The sequence below is a fragment of the Pseudophryne corroboree genome, chromosome 4 (assembly GCF_028390025.1).
Source record: "Pseudophryne corroboree isolate aPseCor3 chromosome 4, aPseCor3.hap2, whole genome shotgun sequence".
Taxonomy (NCBI): Eukaryota; Metazoa; Chordata; class Amphibia; order Anura; family Myobatrachidae; genus Pseudophryne; species Pseudophryne corroboree.
Genome location: NC_086447.1, coordinates 368170536 through 368189284, shown reverse-complemented (window position 1 = coordinate 368189284; position 18749 = coordinate 368170536). Strand labels below are relative to the sequence as shown.

Below are 18749 nucleotides of genomic sequence, written 5' to 3'. Positions count from 1 at the left end.
AATTGTCATCAGGAAGTAATACAACAATACATACAACACATTTATATAGACATATACCACATAAGGAAAAGGCATACCTCACGTGGGAAAATCACCCCAAACACCGGTGTGTGAATTATTCTGACATCGATCTCTATGACCTCAGTGTAGTTAGTTGTCATGGTAACTGCCCGAGTAAACTTGTCAGCCATCACGTGTAAATATAATTGACTAACATTTATAAAAAGTATATATAAAAAACCTTCACTAAACACCTTTAGTGCAAAACATATATTTTTTTAAAAAGGGAGGGTGTATTGTTAAGCAGACTTAAGAAGCTACACTGCATAGATATGAGCGCAATATAAGAGAAATGAATATAACTTTATCCGAGTACGAAACCCGATATACAGTGAATATTCCATAAAGTTTGTTGCTGTTATTATAATGAGAACGTATCAATTAATGCTAACAATATAAACCATGGCAATCTTCATAATGCAAACTGTTATAACTCGATATAGATTGTCACACCATTGCTTATTACTGTCAATCAGAAGGAAGCTTCCAGCTGTATCAAGTTAACCGTTCTGCAAATAATTATCCAAACGATACTTGTCAGAAATCAAGAATAGAAGATTAGATCATCTAAAAGACGAATATGAAAAGCTGTTAATATCCCACATATGTACACTCAAAAACAACAATTATCTCCATACTGATATAACCTGACAAATATTTTTATCGTAGATTAGAATATGTAATACATTCATTTAACCCCTTTGGGGATAATACATTTAACCTATGTATCCATCTAGCCTCCAGACGTAATAATTTTAACGATCTGTTGCCACCTCGTACATTAGGTAAAATGGTATCTATCATACGATACCTCAGGCTAGACAGTGTGTGTTTTTTTTTCCGCAAAATGACGAGCTACTGGTTGTTCACCAGAGCCCGATGTGATTGCTGCTCGGATGGCTGCCCTGTGGTTACCCATGCGTTCTTTAAATTTTGATTCTGTCTTACCAATATAACTGAGGCCGCATGGGCAAACAATCAGGAGAAATTGACAGGTCACACATGTGCATTTAAAGCAACCAGTTTTCTTGTGGCCAAAATATATATATATATATATATATATATATATATATATATATATATATATATATATAGAGAGAGAGAGAGAATTTTATATATATATATATATATATATATATACATATATATATATATATATACATATATATATATATATATATATATATATATATTCTCACAACTACTTTTCACTTTGTGGTGACTTGAAATGACGGAGATGTTTTCAGAATCCATAACCTTTAGCTATTTTTTTTTTTTTTTTCATTTTGCATTTCATTACTTTTATTGCCTTCAAATTCTGCCTGCATCTGACTTTTTCAGTACATTTGTCCTCGCCAGCGTCTGTCAACTCATATCGCTGCTCTCCTCAGCGGCCAGAAAGTTTCTTGTTTAGAGCTGCAGTTCGGGAAGAAGTAAAGAGAAGTAAGTGACAGAACTCTTATCACCAAAGCGCTTACAGCTGTAATTTAGAATTAAACTTGGCCTCTTGGCCTCTTGTACATGCAGTTATTTACAGCTGGTACCCATGCCACAAACATTTGCTACATATTTGTTGCACTATTTCAGTAGCCTGGTTTTTTATTGTTTTACTTAAAACTGTCTCATGGAGATTTCGCCAGAACTGGACAGAATACTGCGATGTAAAACCAGTTATGTTAAAGTGTCTTTTTTCTTTTGGTGGCACTGAAGTAATGGGTAATACGTTAGCTGTAATCGTGCAGTGATTTTCAATACATTCAGCATCTTGAAGGGAGAACTTGTCAAAGCTGTGCTGGGTCTTATTTAGGACACACGTGCTAAATCATTGCTTGTTATGAGTAAGTTGAACTCATTTGAAGGGAATATTTGAAACTCATTCATTAATTCTCAGAGCCGTGATACAGTAAAGGGTAATTTAATGCTAATGAACACAGAACTCCATTAGATTGTTTCTTTAATATATTTTCTCTGACGTCCTAGTGGATGCTGGGGACTCCGTAAGGACCATGGGGAATAGCGGCTCCGCAGGAGACTGGGCACATCTAAAGAAAGATTTAGGACTATCTGGTGTGCACTGGCTCCTCCCCCTATGACCCTCCTCCAGACCTCAGTTAGATTTCTGTGCCCGGCCGAGCTGGATGCACACTAGGGGCTCTCCTGATCTCCTAGAAAGAAAGTATAGTTTAGGTTTTTTATTTTACAGTGAGACCTGCTGGCAACAGGCTCACTGCAACGAGGGACTAAGGGGAGAAGAAGCGAACCTACCTAACTGGTGGTAGCTTGGGCTTCTTAGGCTACTGGACACCATTAGCTCTAGAGGGATCGCACACAGGACCCGACCTCGTCGTCCGGTCCCGGAGCCGCGCCGCCGTCCCACTTACAGAGCCAGAAGCAAGAAGTGTCCGGAAAATCGGCGGCTGAAGACTTCTGTCTTCTCCAAGGTAGCGCACAGCACTGCAGCTGTGCGCCATTGCTCCTCATGCACACCACACACTCCGGTCACTGATGGGTGCAGGGCGCTGGGGGGGGGCGCCCTGAGCAGCAATATTAACACCTTGGCTGGCAAAACTGACACCATATATAGCCCCAGAGGCTATATAGGTGTAAATTACCCCTGCCAGAGTTACACAAACAGCGGGAGAAAGCCCGCCGAAAAAGGGGCGGGGCCATCTCCCTCAGCACACTGGCGCCATTTTCCCTCACAGCTCCGCTGGAAGGATCGCTCCCTGGCTCTCCCCTGCAGTCCTGCACTACAGAAAGGGTAAAAAAGAGAGAGGGGGGCAATAAATTTAGGCGCAGTATAGATAATACAAGCAGCTATAAGGGAAAACACTCTGTATAGTGATATCCCTCTGTTATATAGCGCTCTGGTGTGTGCTGGCATACTCTCCCTCTGTCTCCCCAAAGGGCTTTGTGGGGTCCTGTCCTCTGTCAGAGCATTTCCTGTGTGTGTGCTGTGTGTCGGTACTGCTGTGTCGACATGTATGATGAGGATAATGATGTGGAGGCAGAGCAAATGCCTGTGAATGTGATGTCACCCCCTGCGGGGTCGACACCTGTGTGGATGGACTTATGGAAGGAATTACGTGACAGTGTCAGCTCCTTACATAAAAGGTTTGACGACATAGGACAGCCGGCTACTCAGCTTGTGCCTGTCGAAGCGTCTCAAATGTCATCAGGGGCTCTAAAACGCCCGCTACCTCAGATGGCAGACACAGATGTTGACACGGATACCGACTCCAGTGTCGACGACGATGAGACTAGTGTACCTTCCAATAGGACCACCCGTTACATGATTGAGGCAATGAAAAATGTATTACACATTTCTGATAGTACCCCAGGTACCACAAAAAAGGGTATTATGTTTGGTGAGAAAAAACTACCAGTAGTTTTTCCTGCATCTGAGGAATTAAATGAGGTGTGTGAGGAAACGTGGACTTCCCCCGATAAGAAATTGATAATTTCTAAACGGTTATTGGCAGCGTACCCTTTCCCGCCAGAGGATAGGTCACGTTGGGAAATACCCCCTAGGGTAGATAAAGCGCTTACACGTTTATCAAAAAAGGTGGCGCTACCGTCTCCGGATACGGCCGCCCTGAAGGAACCTGCTGATAGAAAGCAGGAGGCTACCCTAAAAACTATATATACACACACGGGCATTATATTGCGACCAGCGATTGCATCGGCATGGATGTGCAGTGCTGCTGCTGCGTGGTCAGATTCCCTGTCGGATAATATTGATACTATGGATAGGGACAATATTTTGCTGACAATAGAGCATATAAAAGACGCTGTCTTATACATGCGTGATGCACAGAGGGATATTTGCCGGCTGGCATCAAAAATAAGCGCAATGTCCATCGCCGCCAGAAGGGGGTTATGGACTCGGCAGTGGTCAGGTGATGCCGATTCAAAAAGTCACATGGAAGTGTTGCCTTACAGAGGGGTGGAACTGTTTGGGGATGGTCTTTCAGACCTCGTTTCCACAGCTACGGCTGGGAAATCGACATTTTTGCCACAGGCTACCCCACAGCAAAAGAAAGCACCGTATTATCAAGTACAGTCCTTTCGGCCCCATAAACACAAGAGGGCTCGAGGCGCATACTTTCTGCCGAGAGGCAAAGGTAGAGGGAAAAAATTGCAGCATACAGCCAGTTCCTAAGAGCAGAAGTCCTCCCCCGCGTCCGGTAAGTCCACAGCATGACGCTGGGGCTCCACAGGCGGACCCGGGGACGGTAGGGGCCCGTCTCAGAGATTTCAGCGCACAGTGGGCTCTCTCACAGGTGGATCCCTGGATCCTTCAAGTAGTATCTCAGGGGTACAGGCTGGAATTCGAGACGTCTCCCCCCCGCCGTTTCCTAAAATCTGCCTTACCAGCAACTCCCTCTGCCAGGGAGGCAGTGTTGGTGGCTATCCAAAAACTATATTCACAGCAAGTGATTGTCAAGGTACCCCTCCTTCAACAAGGAAAGGGTTACTATTCCACAATGTTTGTGGTACCGAAACCGGACGGTTCGGTGAGACCCATCTTAAATTTAAAATCCTTGAACACTTATATCAAAAGATTCAAGTTCAAGATGGAATCGCTCAGGGCGGTTATTGCGAGCCTGGACGAGGGGGATTACATGGTCTCCCTGGACATCAAGGATGCCTACCTGCATGTCCCCATTTACCCTCCTCACCAGGAGTACCTCAGGTTTGTGGTACAGGACTGTCACTATCGGTTCCAGACGCTGCTGTTTGGGTTATCCACGGCACCGAGGGTCTTTACCAAGGTAATGGCTGAAATGATGATACTCCTTCGGAAGAAGGGGGTTTTAATTATCCCGTACTTGGACGATCTCCTGATAAAGGCGAGGTCCAAGGAACAGTTGGTAGTGGGGGTAGCACTTTCTCGGGAAGTGCTGCAGCAGCACGGCTGGATTCTCAATATCCCAAAGTCACAGCTGGTCCTGACGACACGTCTTCTGTTCCTGGGAATGATTCTGGACACAGACCAGAAAAAAGTGTTTCTTCCAGTGGAAAAAGCCGAGGAGTTGTCATCTCTAGTCAGAAACCTCCTAAAACCGGGACAGGTGTCGGTACATCAATGCACGCGAGTCCTGGGAAAAATGGTAGCTTCGTACGAAGCAATTTCATTCGGAAGGTTCCATGCAAGAATTTTCCAGTGGGACCTGTTGGACAAATGGTCCGGGTCGCATCTCCAGATGCAGCAGCGGATAACCCTGTCAGCAAGGACCAGGGTGTCACTACTGTGGTGGCTGCAGAGGACTCATCTCCTAGAGGGCCGCAGATTCTGAATACAGGACTGGGTCCTGGTGACCACGGATGCCAGCCTTCGGGGCTGGGGAGCGGTCACACGAGGAAGAAATTTCCAGGGACTGTGGTCAAATCAGGAGATTTCACTTCACATAAATATTCTGGAGCTAAGAGCCATTTACAATGCCATCAGCCAAGCAAGACCCCTGCTTCAAAACCAGCCGGTACTGATCCAATCAGACAACATCACGGCGGTCGCCCATGTAAACAGACAGGGCGGCACAAGAAGCAGGAGGGCAATGGCAGAAGCCACAAGGATTCTCCGATGGGCGGAAAATCACGTGTTAGCACTGGCAGCAGTGTTCATTCCGGGAGTGGACAACTGGGAAGCAGACTTCCTCAGCAGGCACGACCTCCACCCGGGATAATGGGGACTTCATCCAGAAGTCTTCCAAATGCTGGTAAACCGTTGGGAAAGACCACAGGTGGACATGATGGCGTCCCGCCTCAACAAAAAGCTAAAAAGATATTGCGCCAGGTCAAGGGACCCTCAGGCGATCGCGGTGGACGCTCTAGTAACACCGTGGGTGTACCAGTCGGTTTATGTGTTTCCTCCTCTGCCTCTCATTCCCAAGGTACTGAGAATAATACGAAGGGGAGGAGTGAGAACTATACTCGTGGTTCCGGATTGGCCAAGAAGGGCTTGGTACCCGGAACTTCAAGAGATGCTTTCAGAGGACCCATGGCCTCTTCGGCTAAGGCGGGACCTGCTGCAGCAGGGGCCCTGAATGTTCCAAGAGTTACCGCGGCTGCGTTTGACGGCATGGCGGTTGAACACCGGATCCTGAAGGAAAAAGGCATTCCGGAGGAAGTCATCCCTACCCTGATCAAAGCCAGGAAGGATGTCACTGCAAAACATTATCACCGCATTTGGCGGAAATATGTTGCTTGGTGTGAGGCCAGGAAAGCCCCAACGGAGGAATTTCAACTGGGTCGATTCCTGCATTTCCTGCAAGCAGGGGTGACGTTGGGCCTCAAATTGGGGTTCATTAAGGTCCAGATTTTGGCTCTATCGATTTTCTTCCAGAAAGAACTGGCTTCACTGCCTGAAGTTCAGACATTTGTCAAAGGATTTTTGCATATTCAGCCTCCTTTTGTGCCCCCAGTGGCACCTTGGGATCTCAATGTGGTTTTGGAGTTCCTGAAATCACATTGGTTTGAGCCACTTAAAACCGTGGATTTAAAATATCTCACGTGGAAAGTGGTCATGCTGTTGGCCCTGGCTTCGGCCAGGCGTGTATCAGAATTGGCGGCTTTGTCTTGTAAAAGCCCTTATCTGATTTTCCATATGGATAGGGCAGAGTTGAGGACTCGTCCTCAGTTTCTCCCGAAGGTGGTATCAGCTTTTCACTTGAACCAACCTATTGTGGTGCCTGCGGCTACTAGGGACTTGGAGGATTCCAAGATACTGGACGTAGTCAGGGTCCTGAAAATTTTTGTTTCCAGGACGGCTAGTGTCAGGAAAACTGACTCGCTGTTTATCCTGTATGCACCCAACAAGCTGGGTGCTCCTGCTTCTAAGCAGACTATTGCGCACTGGATTTATAGCACTATTCAGCTTGCGCATTCTGCAGTAGGACTACCGCAGCCTAAATCTGTAAAAGCTCATTCCACAAGGAAGGTGGGCTCATCTTGGGCGGCTGCCCGAGGGGTCTTGGCACTGCAACTTTGCCGAGCGGCTACTTGGTCAGGGTCTAACACTTTTGCTAAGTTTTACAAATTTGATACCCTGGCTGAGGAGGACCTTGAGTTTGCTCATTCGGTGCTGCAGAGTCATCCGCACTCTCCCGCCCGTTTGGGAGCTTTGGTATAATCCCCATGGTCCTTACGGAGTCCCCAGCATCCACTAGGACGTCGGAGAAAATAAGAATTTACTCACCGGTAATTCTATTTCTCGTAGTCCGTAGTGGATGCTGGGCGCCCATCCCAAGTGCGGATTGTCTGCAATACTTGTAAATAGTTATTGTTAACTAATCGGGTTATTGTTGGGAGCCATCTGTTCAGAGGCTCCATTGTTATCATACTGTTAACTGGGTTATTATCACGAGTTGTACGGTGTGATTGGTGTGGCTGGTAAGAGTCTTACCCGGGATTCAAAATCCTTCCTTATTGTGTCAGCTCTTCCGGGCACAGTATCTTAACTGAGGTCTGGAGGAGGGTCATAGGGGGAGGAGCCAGTGCACACCAGATAGTCCTAAATCTTTCTTTAGATTTGCCCAGTTTCCTGCGGAGCCGCTATTCCCCATGGTCCTTACGGAGTCCCCAGCATCCACTACGGACTACGAGAAATAGAATTACCGGTGAGTAAATTCTTATTTTGACATTACATACAGTTGTTAACATATATAGTCAAATAAACTCTTAACATCAAGCACATTGAAGTAGAACAATATAATAACATGTCATACATTATTTAAAAAGAGGTATAAAATCATCCTTTCAAAAATTAATTCTCAATTATTGACAAGGAGAGTGGGGAGCACAAGAAAAAGGGTACACCATGAGAAAGCGGTAAAAATGGGGAAATACCTGTTAACGCTTCTATGATGTACCATGCGGTTAATTAGATTGATGTCTTGAGGGAATCAACTTGACCTGAGGAGATGGCATGTGAATATAAGGGAGCCAAATAGAAGAAAAAAAAAGGTCCAGCTTTACCTTTATGTACATTTTGGTCCAGTACATGTGGGAAAGGTATGACCTAGGAAACAGAGACATACTGGGAACCTCAGTGGAGAGCCACTGGGAAAGAATGGTTTTCGTCGCAGCTGCTGCCACTCTAGCTAAGAATAATTTCTGCAACAGGGTCTTTGTGTACCATAGGGAAACATCAGGGTGTAGAGTGGATCCTGATCCAGAGGCACCAACAGGCTAAAGCTTTAGGCTGTCCCAGGATGCATTGGGGCCTCCTCTATGACCCCGCCTACAGGCACTGTGAGATCTGTTTTGAGTTGGTGCCTGCAGCAGCAGGTCACTTAACGGGGGGTGCTGCACTGGGCAGCCCTGAAAAGCTTTCTAAGAAGACTTCAACGGCGGCAGCGCTGATATGTCAGTGTGAGATTCGGTGCTGTGGCTCCATCACTGCCCAAGCGGCGTCACATACTCCCGTGGCCTGTTCCCAGGTACTTGTGGCAGAGACGCTTTGACTTTAGGCACATGGTCGCAGACGCTCTCCTGGTTCGCATGGCTGCTACGGGTGGGAGGTAAGAGGGTCCCCCAGGCGGGACCCGTTATTAAATCGCGTTCCTGTCGCGGTCTAGGTAGATGAACCGCGACGCTGATGTGGACACGGTCACCGAGCAGGGACCCCACTAGACCACAGGGGCGTATTGAGTACAGGTCGGGTGTACTAACACCCCATTTAATAAAACTCACAGTACCTGGGGTGGAAGTCCAGCATAGGGGAGGTGGCGCTTGACCTGTAGCCCCTCTCCAGGCCCAGGGCACCATCTACTGCAGATTTCTCTTACGTTGCCGGGGACTCCGTAAGGACCATGGGGAATAGACAGGCTCTGCAGGAGACATGGGCACTAAAAAGAACTTTAGATATGGGTGTGCACTGGCTCCTCCCTCTATGCCCCTCCTCCAGACCTCAGTTTGATACTGTGCCCAGAGGAGACTGGTTGCATTACAGGGAGCTCTCCTGAGTTTTCTGAAAGAAAGAATTTTTGTTAGGTTTTTTTTATTTTCAGGGAGCCTGCTGGCAACAGGCTCCCTGCATCGAGGGACTGAGGGGAGAGAAACAGACCTACTTAAATGCTAGGCTCTGCTTCTTAGGCTACTGGACACCATTAGCTCCAGAGGGAGTCGGAACGCAGGTCTATCCTAGCTGTTTGTCCCTGAGCCGCGCCGCCGTCGTCCTCATAGAGCCGGAAGATAGAAGCCGGGTGAGTATGAGAAGATAAGAAGACTTCAGAGGCGGCAGAAGACTTCAGATCTTCACTGAGGTAACGCGCAGCGAGCCATTGTTCCCACACAAAACACACACGGCAGGCACTGTAAGGGTGCAGGGCGCAGGGGGGGCACCCTGGGCAGCAATTTAAACCTCTGGGACTGGCAAAATAAGTTTATATATATATATATATATATATATATATATATATATATATATATATATATATATATAGGCTCTGCACTGTATATTGGAGATCCCCCGCCAGTTTTCAAAAGGAATCGAGCGGGACCGAAACCCGCCGCTGAGGGGGCGGAGCTTGATCCCTCAGCACTCACCTGCGCTATTTTCTCCACAGCACACCGCTGAGAAGCTGGCTCCCCGGGCTCTCCCCTGCTGAACACGGTGACAGAGGGTTTTAAAGAAGGGGGGGGGCACATAATTTGACGCAGTGAATATATATTTAATAAAAGCGCTATCTGGGTATTTTTTCCAGGGTCATTGGCACTGGGTGTGTGCTGGCATACTCTCTCTCTGTCTCTCCAAAGGGCCTTATGGGGGAACTGTCTCCAGATAGAGAATTCCCTGAGTGTGTGGGGTGTCGGTACACAGGTGTCGGCATGTCTGAAGCGGAAGGCTCTTCTAGGGAGGAGATGGAGCAAATGAGTGTGGTGTCTCCGTCGGCAACGCCGACACCTGACTGGTTGCATATGTGGAATATTTTAAATGCAAATGTGAATTTATTACACAAAAGGTTGGACAAAGCAGAGTCCAGGGAAGGTACAGGGAGTAAAGCCCTGCCTTTCACTATGTCGCAGGAACCTTCGGGGTCTCAAAAGCACCCACTATCCCAAGTAGTAGACACTGATACCGACACGGATTCTGACTCCAGTGTCGACTACGATGCAAAGTTATAGCCAAAATTGGCTAAAAGTATTCATTATATGATTACTGCGATGTGTTGCATATCACAGATGACCCCTCTGTCCCTGACACGAGGGTGCGCATGTATAAGGAAAAGAAACCTGAGGTTACCTTTCCCCCATCTCATGAGCTGAACGAGTTATTTGAAAAGGCTTGGGAATCTCCAGACAAAAAACTGCAGATTTCCAAAGGATTCTTATGGCGTATCCTTTCCCGGCTAAGGACTGGATACGGTGGGAATCCTCCCCAAGGGTGGACAAAGCATTGACACGCTTATCCAAAAAGGTAGCGCTGCCATCTCAAGATACGGCAACCCTCAAGGATCCTGCTGATCGCAGGCAGGAGACTACCTTGAAGTCAATTTACATACATACTGGTACCTTACTCAGACCGGCGATTGCGTCGGCTTGGGTTTGTAAGGCTGTAGCAGCTTGGACAGATACCTTATCTGCTGATATAGATACGCTGGATAAGGAAACCATTTTATTGACCCTGGGTCATATTAAAGATGCTGTCCTATATATGAAAGATGCTCAGAGAGACGTTGGCCTACTGGGTTCCAGAGCCAACGTTATGGCGATTTCTGCTAGACGAGCCCTATGGACCCGACAATGGACGGGTGATGCCGACTCGAAGAGGCATATGGGGGTTTTACCTTACAGGGGTGAGGAATTGTTTGGGGAAGGTCTCACGGACCTAGTTTCCACAGCTACGGCAGGTAAATCAGCTTTTTTGCCTTATGTTTCCTCACAGCCTAAGAAAACGCCACATTATCAGATGCAGTCCTTTCGGTCGCATAAACCCAAGAGAGTGCTTGGATCTTCCTTTCTTGCCAGAGGTAAGGGCAGGGGGGAAAAGCTGCCAACCACAGCTAGTTCCCAGGAGCAGAAGTCCTCCTCGGCCTCTACAAAATCCACTGCATGACGCTGGGGCTCCGCTGAGGGAGTCCGCCCCAGTGGGGGCACGTCTTCGACTATTCAGCCACGTCTGGGTCCACTCACAGGTGGATCCCTGGGCAATAGAAATTGTTTCCCAGGGTTACAAGCTGGAATTCGAAGAGGTGCCTCCTCGCCGGTTTTTCAAATCGGCCCTACCGGCTTCTCCCCCAGAGAGGGAGATAGTTTTAAATGCAATTAAAAAATTGTGTCTTCAACAAGTGGTGGTCAAGGTTCCCCTGGTTCAGCAGGGGATAGGGTATTACTCAACCGTTTGTGGTCCCGAAACCGGATGATTCGGTCAGACCCATTTTAAATTTAAAATCCTTGAACCTATACTTAAAAAGGTTCAAGTTCAAGATGGAATCGCTCAGAGCGGTCATAGCCAGCCTGGAAGGGGGGGATTATATGGTGTCCCTGGACATAAAGGATGCATACCTTCATGTCCCCATTTACCCACCTCACCAGGAATACCTCAGGTTTGTGGTACAAGACTGTCATTACCAATTCCAGACGTTGCCGTTTGGTCTCTCCACGGCACCGAGAATATTTACCAAGGTAATGGCCGAAATGATGATACTCCTTCGGAAGAAGGGAGTTATAATTATCCCGTACTTGGACGATCTCCTCATAAAGGCGAGGTCCAGAGAGCAGTTGTTGGTCAGCGTAGCACTCTCTCAGGAAGTGTTGCAACAGCACGGCTGGATTCTGAATATCCCAAATTAGCAGCTGATTCCTGCAACGCGTCTGCTTTTCCTGGGCATGATTCTGGACACAGAACAGAAGAAGGTGTTTCTCCCGGTGGAGAAGGCCCAGGAATTGTCATCTCTGGTCAGGGACCTCCTGAAACCAAAACAGGTATCGGTGCATCACTGCACGCGAGTCCTGGGAAAGATGGTGGCTGCTTACGAAGCAATTCCATTCGGCAGGTTCCATGCAAGGATCTTTCAGTGGGATCTGTTAGACAAATGGTCCGGATCGCATCTTCAGATGCATCGGTTGATCACCCTGTCCCCAAGGGCCAGGGTGTCTCTGCTTATAACCGCCTTATCAGGCGCACCTGAGACTTGCTGTACAGGATTGTCATTACCAATTTCAGACGTTGCCGTTTGGGCTTTCCACGGCCCCCGAGGATTTTCACCAAGGTAATGGCGGAAATGATGGTGCTCCTGCGCAAGCAGGGTGTCACAATTATCCCGTACTTGGACGATCTCCTATTAAAAGCGAGATCAAGAGAGCAGGTACTGAACAGCGTATCGCTTTCCCTGAGGGTGTTGCAGCAGCACGGCTGGATTCTCAATATCCCGAACTCACAGTTGGTTCCGACGACCCGTTTGCCTTTCTTAGGCATGATTCTGGATACAGACCAGAAAAGGGTTTATCTCCAGATGGAAAAGGCCCAAGAACTCATGAGTTTGGTCAGGGACCTCTTGAAGCCAAAAAGGGTGTCGGTGCATCACTGCACCCGAGTTCTGGGAAAGATGGTGGCGTCTTACGAGGCCATTCCGTTCGGCAGGTTCCATGCGAGGACTTTTCAGTGGGACCTTCTGGACAAGTGGTCCGGGTCACATCTACAGATTCATCAGATGGTCAGCCTATCCCCCAGGGCCAGGGTATCTCTCCTGTGGTGGCTGCAAAGTGCTCACCTTCTAGAGGGTCGCAGGTTCGGCATTCAGGACTGGGTTCTGATAACCACGGACGCGATCCTCCGAGGTTGGGGAGCAGTCACACAGGGAAGAAACTTCCAAGGTCTCTGGTCAAGCTAGGAGGCTTGTCTTCACATCAACGTACTGGAATTAAGGGCCATATACAACGGCCTTCGTCAAGCGGAGACTTTGCTTCGCAACCTACCGGTTCTGATTCAGTCAGACAACATCACCGCAGTGGCTCATGTAAACCGCCAAGGCGGAACAAAGAGCAGAGTGGCAATGGCAGAAGCCACCAGGATTCTTCGCTGGGCGGAAAGTCATGTAAGCGCTCTGACAGCAGTCTTCATTCCGGGAGTGGACAACTGGAAAGCAGACTTCCTCAGCAGACACGATCTACATCCAGGAGAGTGGGGACTGCCTCAGATAGACATGATGGCGTCACGCCTCAACAAAAAGCTACCGAGGTATTGCGCCAGGTCAAGGGACCCTCAGGCGGTAGCAGTGGACGCCCTGGTGACAGTGGGTGTTCCAGTTGGTCTATGTGTTTCCTCCTCTTCCTCTCATCTCCAAGATATTGAGAATCATAAAACGAAGAAGAGTACAGACAATTCTCATTGTTCCAGATTGGCCTCGAAGGGCCTGGTATCCGGATCTGCAGGAAATGCTCACAGAAGATCCGTGGCCTCTTCCTCTCAGAGAGGACCTGTTACAACAGGGGCCCTGTGTGTTCCAAGACTTACCGCGGCTGCGTTTGACGGCATGACGGTTGAACGCCGGATCCTAGCAAAAAAGGGCATTCCGGATGAGGTCATTCCTACTCTGATAAAGGCTAGGAAGGACGTGACAGCAAAACATTATCACCGTATTTGGAGGAAGTATGTCTCTTGGTGTGAGTCCAGGAATGCTCCTCCGGAAGAATTCCATCTGGGCCGTTTCCTTCACTTCCTACAGACTGGAGTGAATTTGGGCCTAAAATTAGGTTCCATTAAGGTTCAGATTTCGGCCCTATCCATTTTCTTTCAGAAGGGATTGGCTTCTCTTCCGGAAGTACAGACTTTTGTGAAGGGAGTGCTGCATATCCAGCCTCCTTTTGTACCTCCAGTGGCACCCTGGGACCTTAACGTGGTGTTGCGGTTCCTTAAGTCTCACTGGTTTGAGCCTCTTCAAACGGTGGAATTAATGTATCTCACTTGAAAAGTGGTCATGTTGTTGGCCTTGGCATCGGCAAGGCGAGTGTCGGAATTGGCGGCTTTATCTCACAAAAGCCCCTATCTGGTTTTCCATGTGGATAGAGCAGAGTTGCGGACTCATCCTCAATTTTTGCCCAAGGTGGTTTCATCTTTTCATATGAACCAACCTATTGTGATGCCTGTGGCTACGCGGGACTTGGAGGATTCCGAGTCCCTTGATGTGGTCAGGGCATTGAAAATTTATGTAGCCAGAACGGCTCGGGTGAGGAAAACGGAGGCTCTGTTTGTCCTGTATGCAGCCAACAAGGTTGACGCTCCTGCTTCTAAGCAGACTATTGCTCGCTGGATCTGTAACACGATTCAGCATGCTCATTCTTCGGCTGGATTGCCGGTACCAAATTCGGTGAAGGCCCATTCCACTAGGAAGGTGGGCTCTTCTTGGGCGGCTGCCCGAGGTGTCTCGACATTACAGCTTTGCCGAGCTGCTACTTGGTCGGGTTCAGACACCTTTGCAAAGTTCTACAAGTTTGATACCCTGGCTGATGAGGACCTCATGTTTGCTCAATCGGTGCTGCAGAGTCATCCGCACTCTCCCGCCCGTTTTGGAGCTTTGGTATAATCCCCATGGTCCTTACAGAGTCCCCAGCATCCTCTAGGACGTAAGAGAAAATAAGATTTTAAACCTACCAGTAAATCTTTTTCTCCTAGTCCTTAGAGGATGCTGGGCACCCGTCCCAGTGCAGACTACATTCTGCAAGACATGTATATAGTTTCTCCTTACATAAGGGTTATGTTACAGTTTTGATCAGTCTCGGGCTGATGCTGTTTTGTTTCATACTGTTGACTGGTTCGTATATCCATGTTATACGGTGTGGATGGTGTGGGCTGGTATGAATCTTGCCCTTAGATTAACAAAAATCCTTTCCTCGTACTGTCCGTCTCCTCTGGGCACAGTTTCTCTAATTGAGGTCTGGAGGAGGGGCATAGAGGGAGGAGCCAGTGCACACCCATATCTAAAGTTCTTTTTAGTGCCCATGTCTCCTGCGGAGCCCGTCTATTCCCCATGGTCCTTACGGAGTCCCCAGCATCCTCTACGGACTAGGAGAAAAAGATTTACCGGTAGGTTTAAAATCTTATTTTTCCCGCTCTGGAGCTGCCTCACACTCTCCCTCACTCCCTGACTGAGACGCTGGGCGCCATCTTCTAAGCATAGGTGCGGCTGGTCTCCGGGACTGCAGGGCAAGGTCTCCCTTGTAAAGTCACCTGTATAAAGCACTATGACTCTACAAACACTTGAGTATTCTACATGTCTTTATACAGACAGCGTTCGTTAAGAAAGTATTCTGATATATACCGAGCTGTGTTTATATATATATATATATATATATATATATATTTGTACATATACTAGTCCAGTGCAGCTTTGTCATAATAATTATCTGCATTGCCTGTGACTGTGTGTGCCTGTATCTGCTGTGTGGTTTCACTTTCAGTGTTTCCCAGATATATCTATCACTATATTCTGTACCCTAAGGGACTGGGTGCGTCTGGGTCATATATATATATATATAGTGCATTTTACTGTGTACTCAATCACATAATACCGGATTTATTTGCAGGTGGTGTGTACTGTGTATTCAGTCACATACTAACGGGTTTATTCCCAGGTATTGTACTCTTGTCTGGCTTTATCATACTAAACCGCTCTGTTGTTGCATATGTGTACAATGTCTAACAAGAAGGGCAGTAAGTCTGTGGACGCTCCTGCATCATGCAGAGCATGCACCAAAGATTTACTTGAGGGGGAAGTTTTGTATGATCTGTGTACTGGTGTCATACATCTCCCAGTGAGTCCGCAGCTCCTGTAACCAATCAGGAGCCACCCTGGGCTGCGTTCACAAACCTACTGGGTACTCTGGTGGAATGCCTTATGCCCCCTATGGGACCACCTGTGCCACTACAGCCACAAATTGTCCCTATGGTTAATCTGCGTTGGGTGGAAAATTTGTCTAACCAGTTGCAGCAATTAAATCAATCCTTGGTCAGACAAAAATCTAGTCCAGGTCACTCCCGTGTCTCTGGGTCATCTAAGCAGGCTGCTTCCTCCTCACAATCCATGAATCTCTCAGATGTTTCATCTGAAGAGGAGGTGGAGCATACTGTCCTGTCAGACACTGAATCAGGTGTTTCGGACTAGGGATTCTCAATTGCAAATTGAGGTCCCTGTCCCTCAGTGATTTGTAGGATCTGCTATTAAGCAAATCCTGCAAATCACTGATGATGAGGATTCCATTACTGTGGCTAAGAAAACTGATATGTTTAAACGACAGAAGGTGGTGAAAAATCTATTACCCGATTCTGACCATTAGTGGACATCAGGCAGGAACAGTGGTCTAATCCAGGGAAGAAATTCCCTCTGTCTAAACGGGCCTTGGCTCGCTATCCCATCCCTGCACAGTTATGTAGCAAGTAGGAAAATTCACTGCTGGTGGATTCTCATGTCACCCCATGGGTGTAGTAGTGTATGCCGGCGGCCAGCATACCGGCGCCAGAATCCCAACCGCCGGCTTACCGACAGCTGGGCGAGCGCAAATGAGCCCCTTGCGAGCACGGTGGCGCGCTACATGCGCCACGCTATTTATTCTCCCTCCAGGGGGGTTGTGGACCCCCAAGAGGGAGAAAAAGTGTCGTTATGCTGGCTGTCGGGATTCCAGCGCCGGTATACTGTGCGCCGGGATCCCGACAGCCGGCATACTGAAGACCACCCCACCAGTCTAGTGGTGTCATCTACTCTGCCTGTCACCACTGTCCCTTCACTGAAGGAACCGACAGATAAGCGTGTGGAGGGATGCTTGAAATATATTTACTCCCTTACAGGTGCTGTACATAGACCCACTATTGCAGCCTGTTGGGCTGCAAAAGGTATTGAAGCATGGGTTCAGGCATTAGAGGAAGAGCTGCCGATGATGTATCTGACAATGCCAGACAATATCTGTCTCACATTACCACCGCCGCCTATTACTTGAAGGAGGTGTCCTATGAGGCAAGTGTGTTGGCAGCCAAGGCGTTAATTACTTCTGTCCTGGCTACCCGTATTCTGTGGTTGAGGTCATGGAAGGTGGACCTAGACTCCAAAAAGACCTTGGAGGTACTCCCCTTTAAGGGGGACATTTTGTTTGGTGAAGACCTTAATAAAATTGTGTCTGATTTGGCAGCTGCTAAGACTGCTTTTCTCCCAAATACTAATCCTTCTGCACAGAAGGCAAAAGGTACCACTTTTCGTTCCTTTCGGCCTCAAGGGAAAGCAAAAGGTCAGGCATACCCGAGACAGTATTGTGCTCCCAAAACCACAAAGCCCAAGTCTAAACAATCCTGGGCAGCTCGTCAGCCTGCTTCTAAACAAGCCTGCTGCATGAAGGGGCAGGCCCCTTCCCTGGGGGACCCCAGTGTTGGAGGCTGACTCCTGTAGTTCACCCAGGTCTGGTTAAAGGCCACTTAAGACGTATGGGTGCAGGAAGTTGTCTCTCACGGGTACGCAGTCTCCTCGCCAGTTTTGCACCACGGTTATCCCTTCGGATCCGTTAAAGGCGCAAACTCTGCAAAACAAAAGGTTGTGAGTTCCCTCCTGAATACAGGAGTGGTAGTGCCGGTACCTCTGTCCCACAGAGGCAGAGGTTACTACTCGACCCTGTTTCTAGTTGCAAAACCCAATGGGTCTTTCCGTCCTATACTCAACCTCAAATCATTGAACAAGTTTGTGAGAGTGTCCAAGTTCCGTATGGAAACACTGCGCTCAATTGTACTGGCTATGGAACCCGGAGACTATATGGTATCCCTGGATGTACAGGATGCGTACCTGCATATACCTATTGCCATGTCGCATCAGCAATATTTGGCGTTTGCTATTGGCGACCTCCACTATCAGTTCCAGGCTTTGCCATTTGGACTGGCTACGGCTCCTCGGATCTTCACCAAGGTCTTGGCCGTAATGACGGCCCATCTCCATCGCCAGGGAGTCAGGATCCTGCCGTATCTGGACGACTTGCTGATTGTGGCAAACTCCCACGATGTCCTCCCCACTCATCTGCAGCTGACGGTGAGCTTCCTACAAGCCCACGGGTGGCTCATCAATTGGAAGAAATCCTCGCTGGTCCCAGCTCAGAAAATGGTGCACCTAGGGGCACTCCTGGACACACAGTCAGCACCTGTTTCTGTCTCCAGAAAAAGTCCTGAGGCTTCAAGACAGGATAAGATGCTTCCTTTGTTGCCCCAGAGTGTCGATACACTCGGCGATGCAAGTACTTGGCCTGATGGTGTCAGCTTTTGACATGGTAGAGTACGCTCAATTTCATTCTTGTCCTCTGCAGAGGTTAATCCTTTCCAAGTGGGACGGCCTACCTCATCTGATCAGATCTCACATGATCACTCTGGAGGTTTGTCTGTCGCTGACCTGGTGGCTACAGGACCAGCAATTGAGCAGGGGCCGTCCCTTCTGGATCCCCGACTGGGTGCTGCTGACAGCGGACGCCAGCCTGAGTGGAGCAACTCTCTTTTCACGTTCGCTGGACCAAGGAGGAATCCCTCCTCCCAATAAACATTCTGGAGTTGTGGTTGGTTTTCAATGCATTGACTCTTGCCCTGCCTCTCGTACAGAACAGGCCGGATCAAGTACGGTCAGACAATGCCACCACGGTGGCATACATAAACCATCAAGGCGCACACGAAGCCGCATGGCTATGATGGACGTGTCAAAAATTCTTTGTTGGGAGGAACGCCATCT

General features: G+C 48.2%; 1 protein-coding gene across 1 annotated transcript in view; it reads left to right on the top strand.

The window, feature by feature from the left end:
• Positions 1–18749, top strand: part of LRCH3 (leucine rich repeats and calponin homology domain containing 3) — a 318072-nt gene that overhangs the window by 240064 nt on the left and 59259 nt on the right. The window contains exon 17 of the mRNA XM_063916572.1: positions 1402–1503. Coding sequence (XP_063772642.1) covers positions 1402–1503 — 102 coding nt within the window. The remainder of the gene's footprint in view (positions 1–1401; positions 1504–18749) is intronic.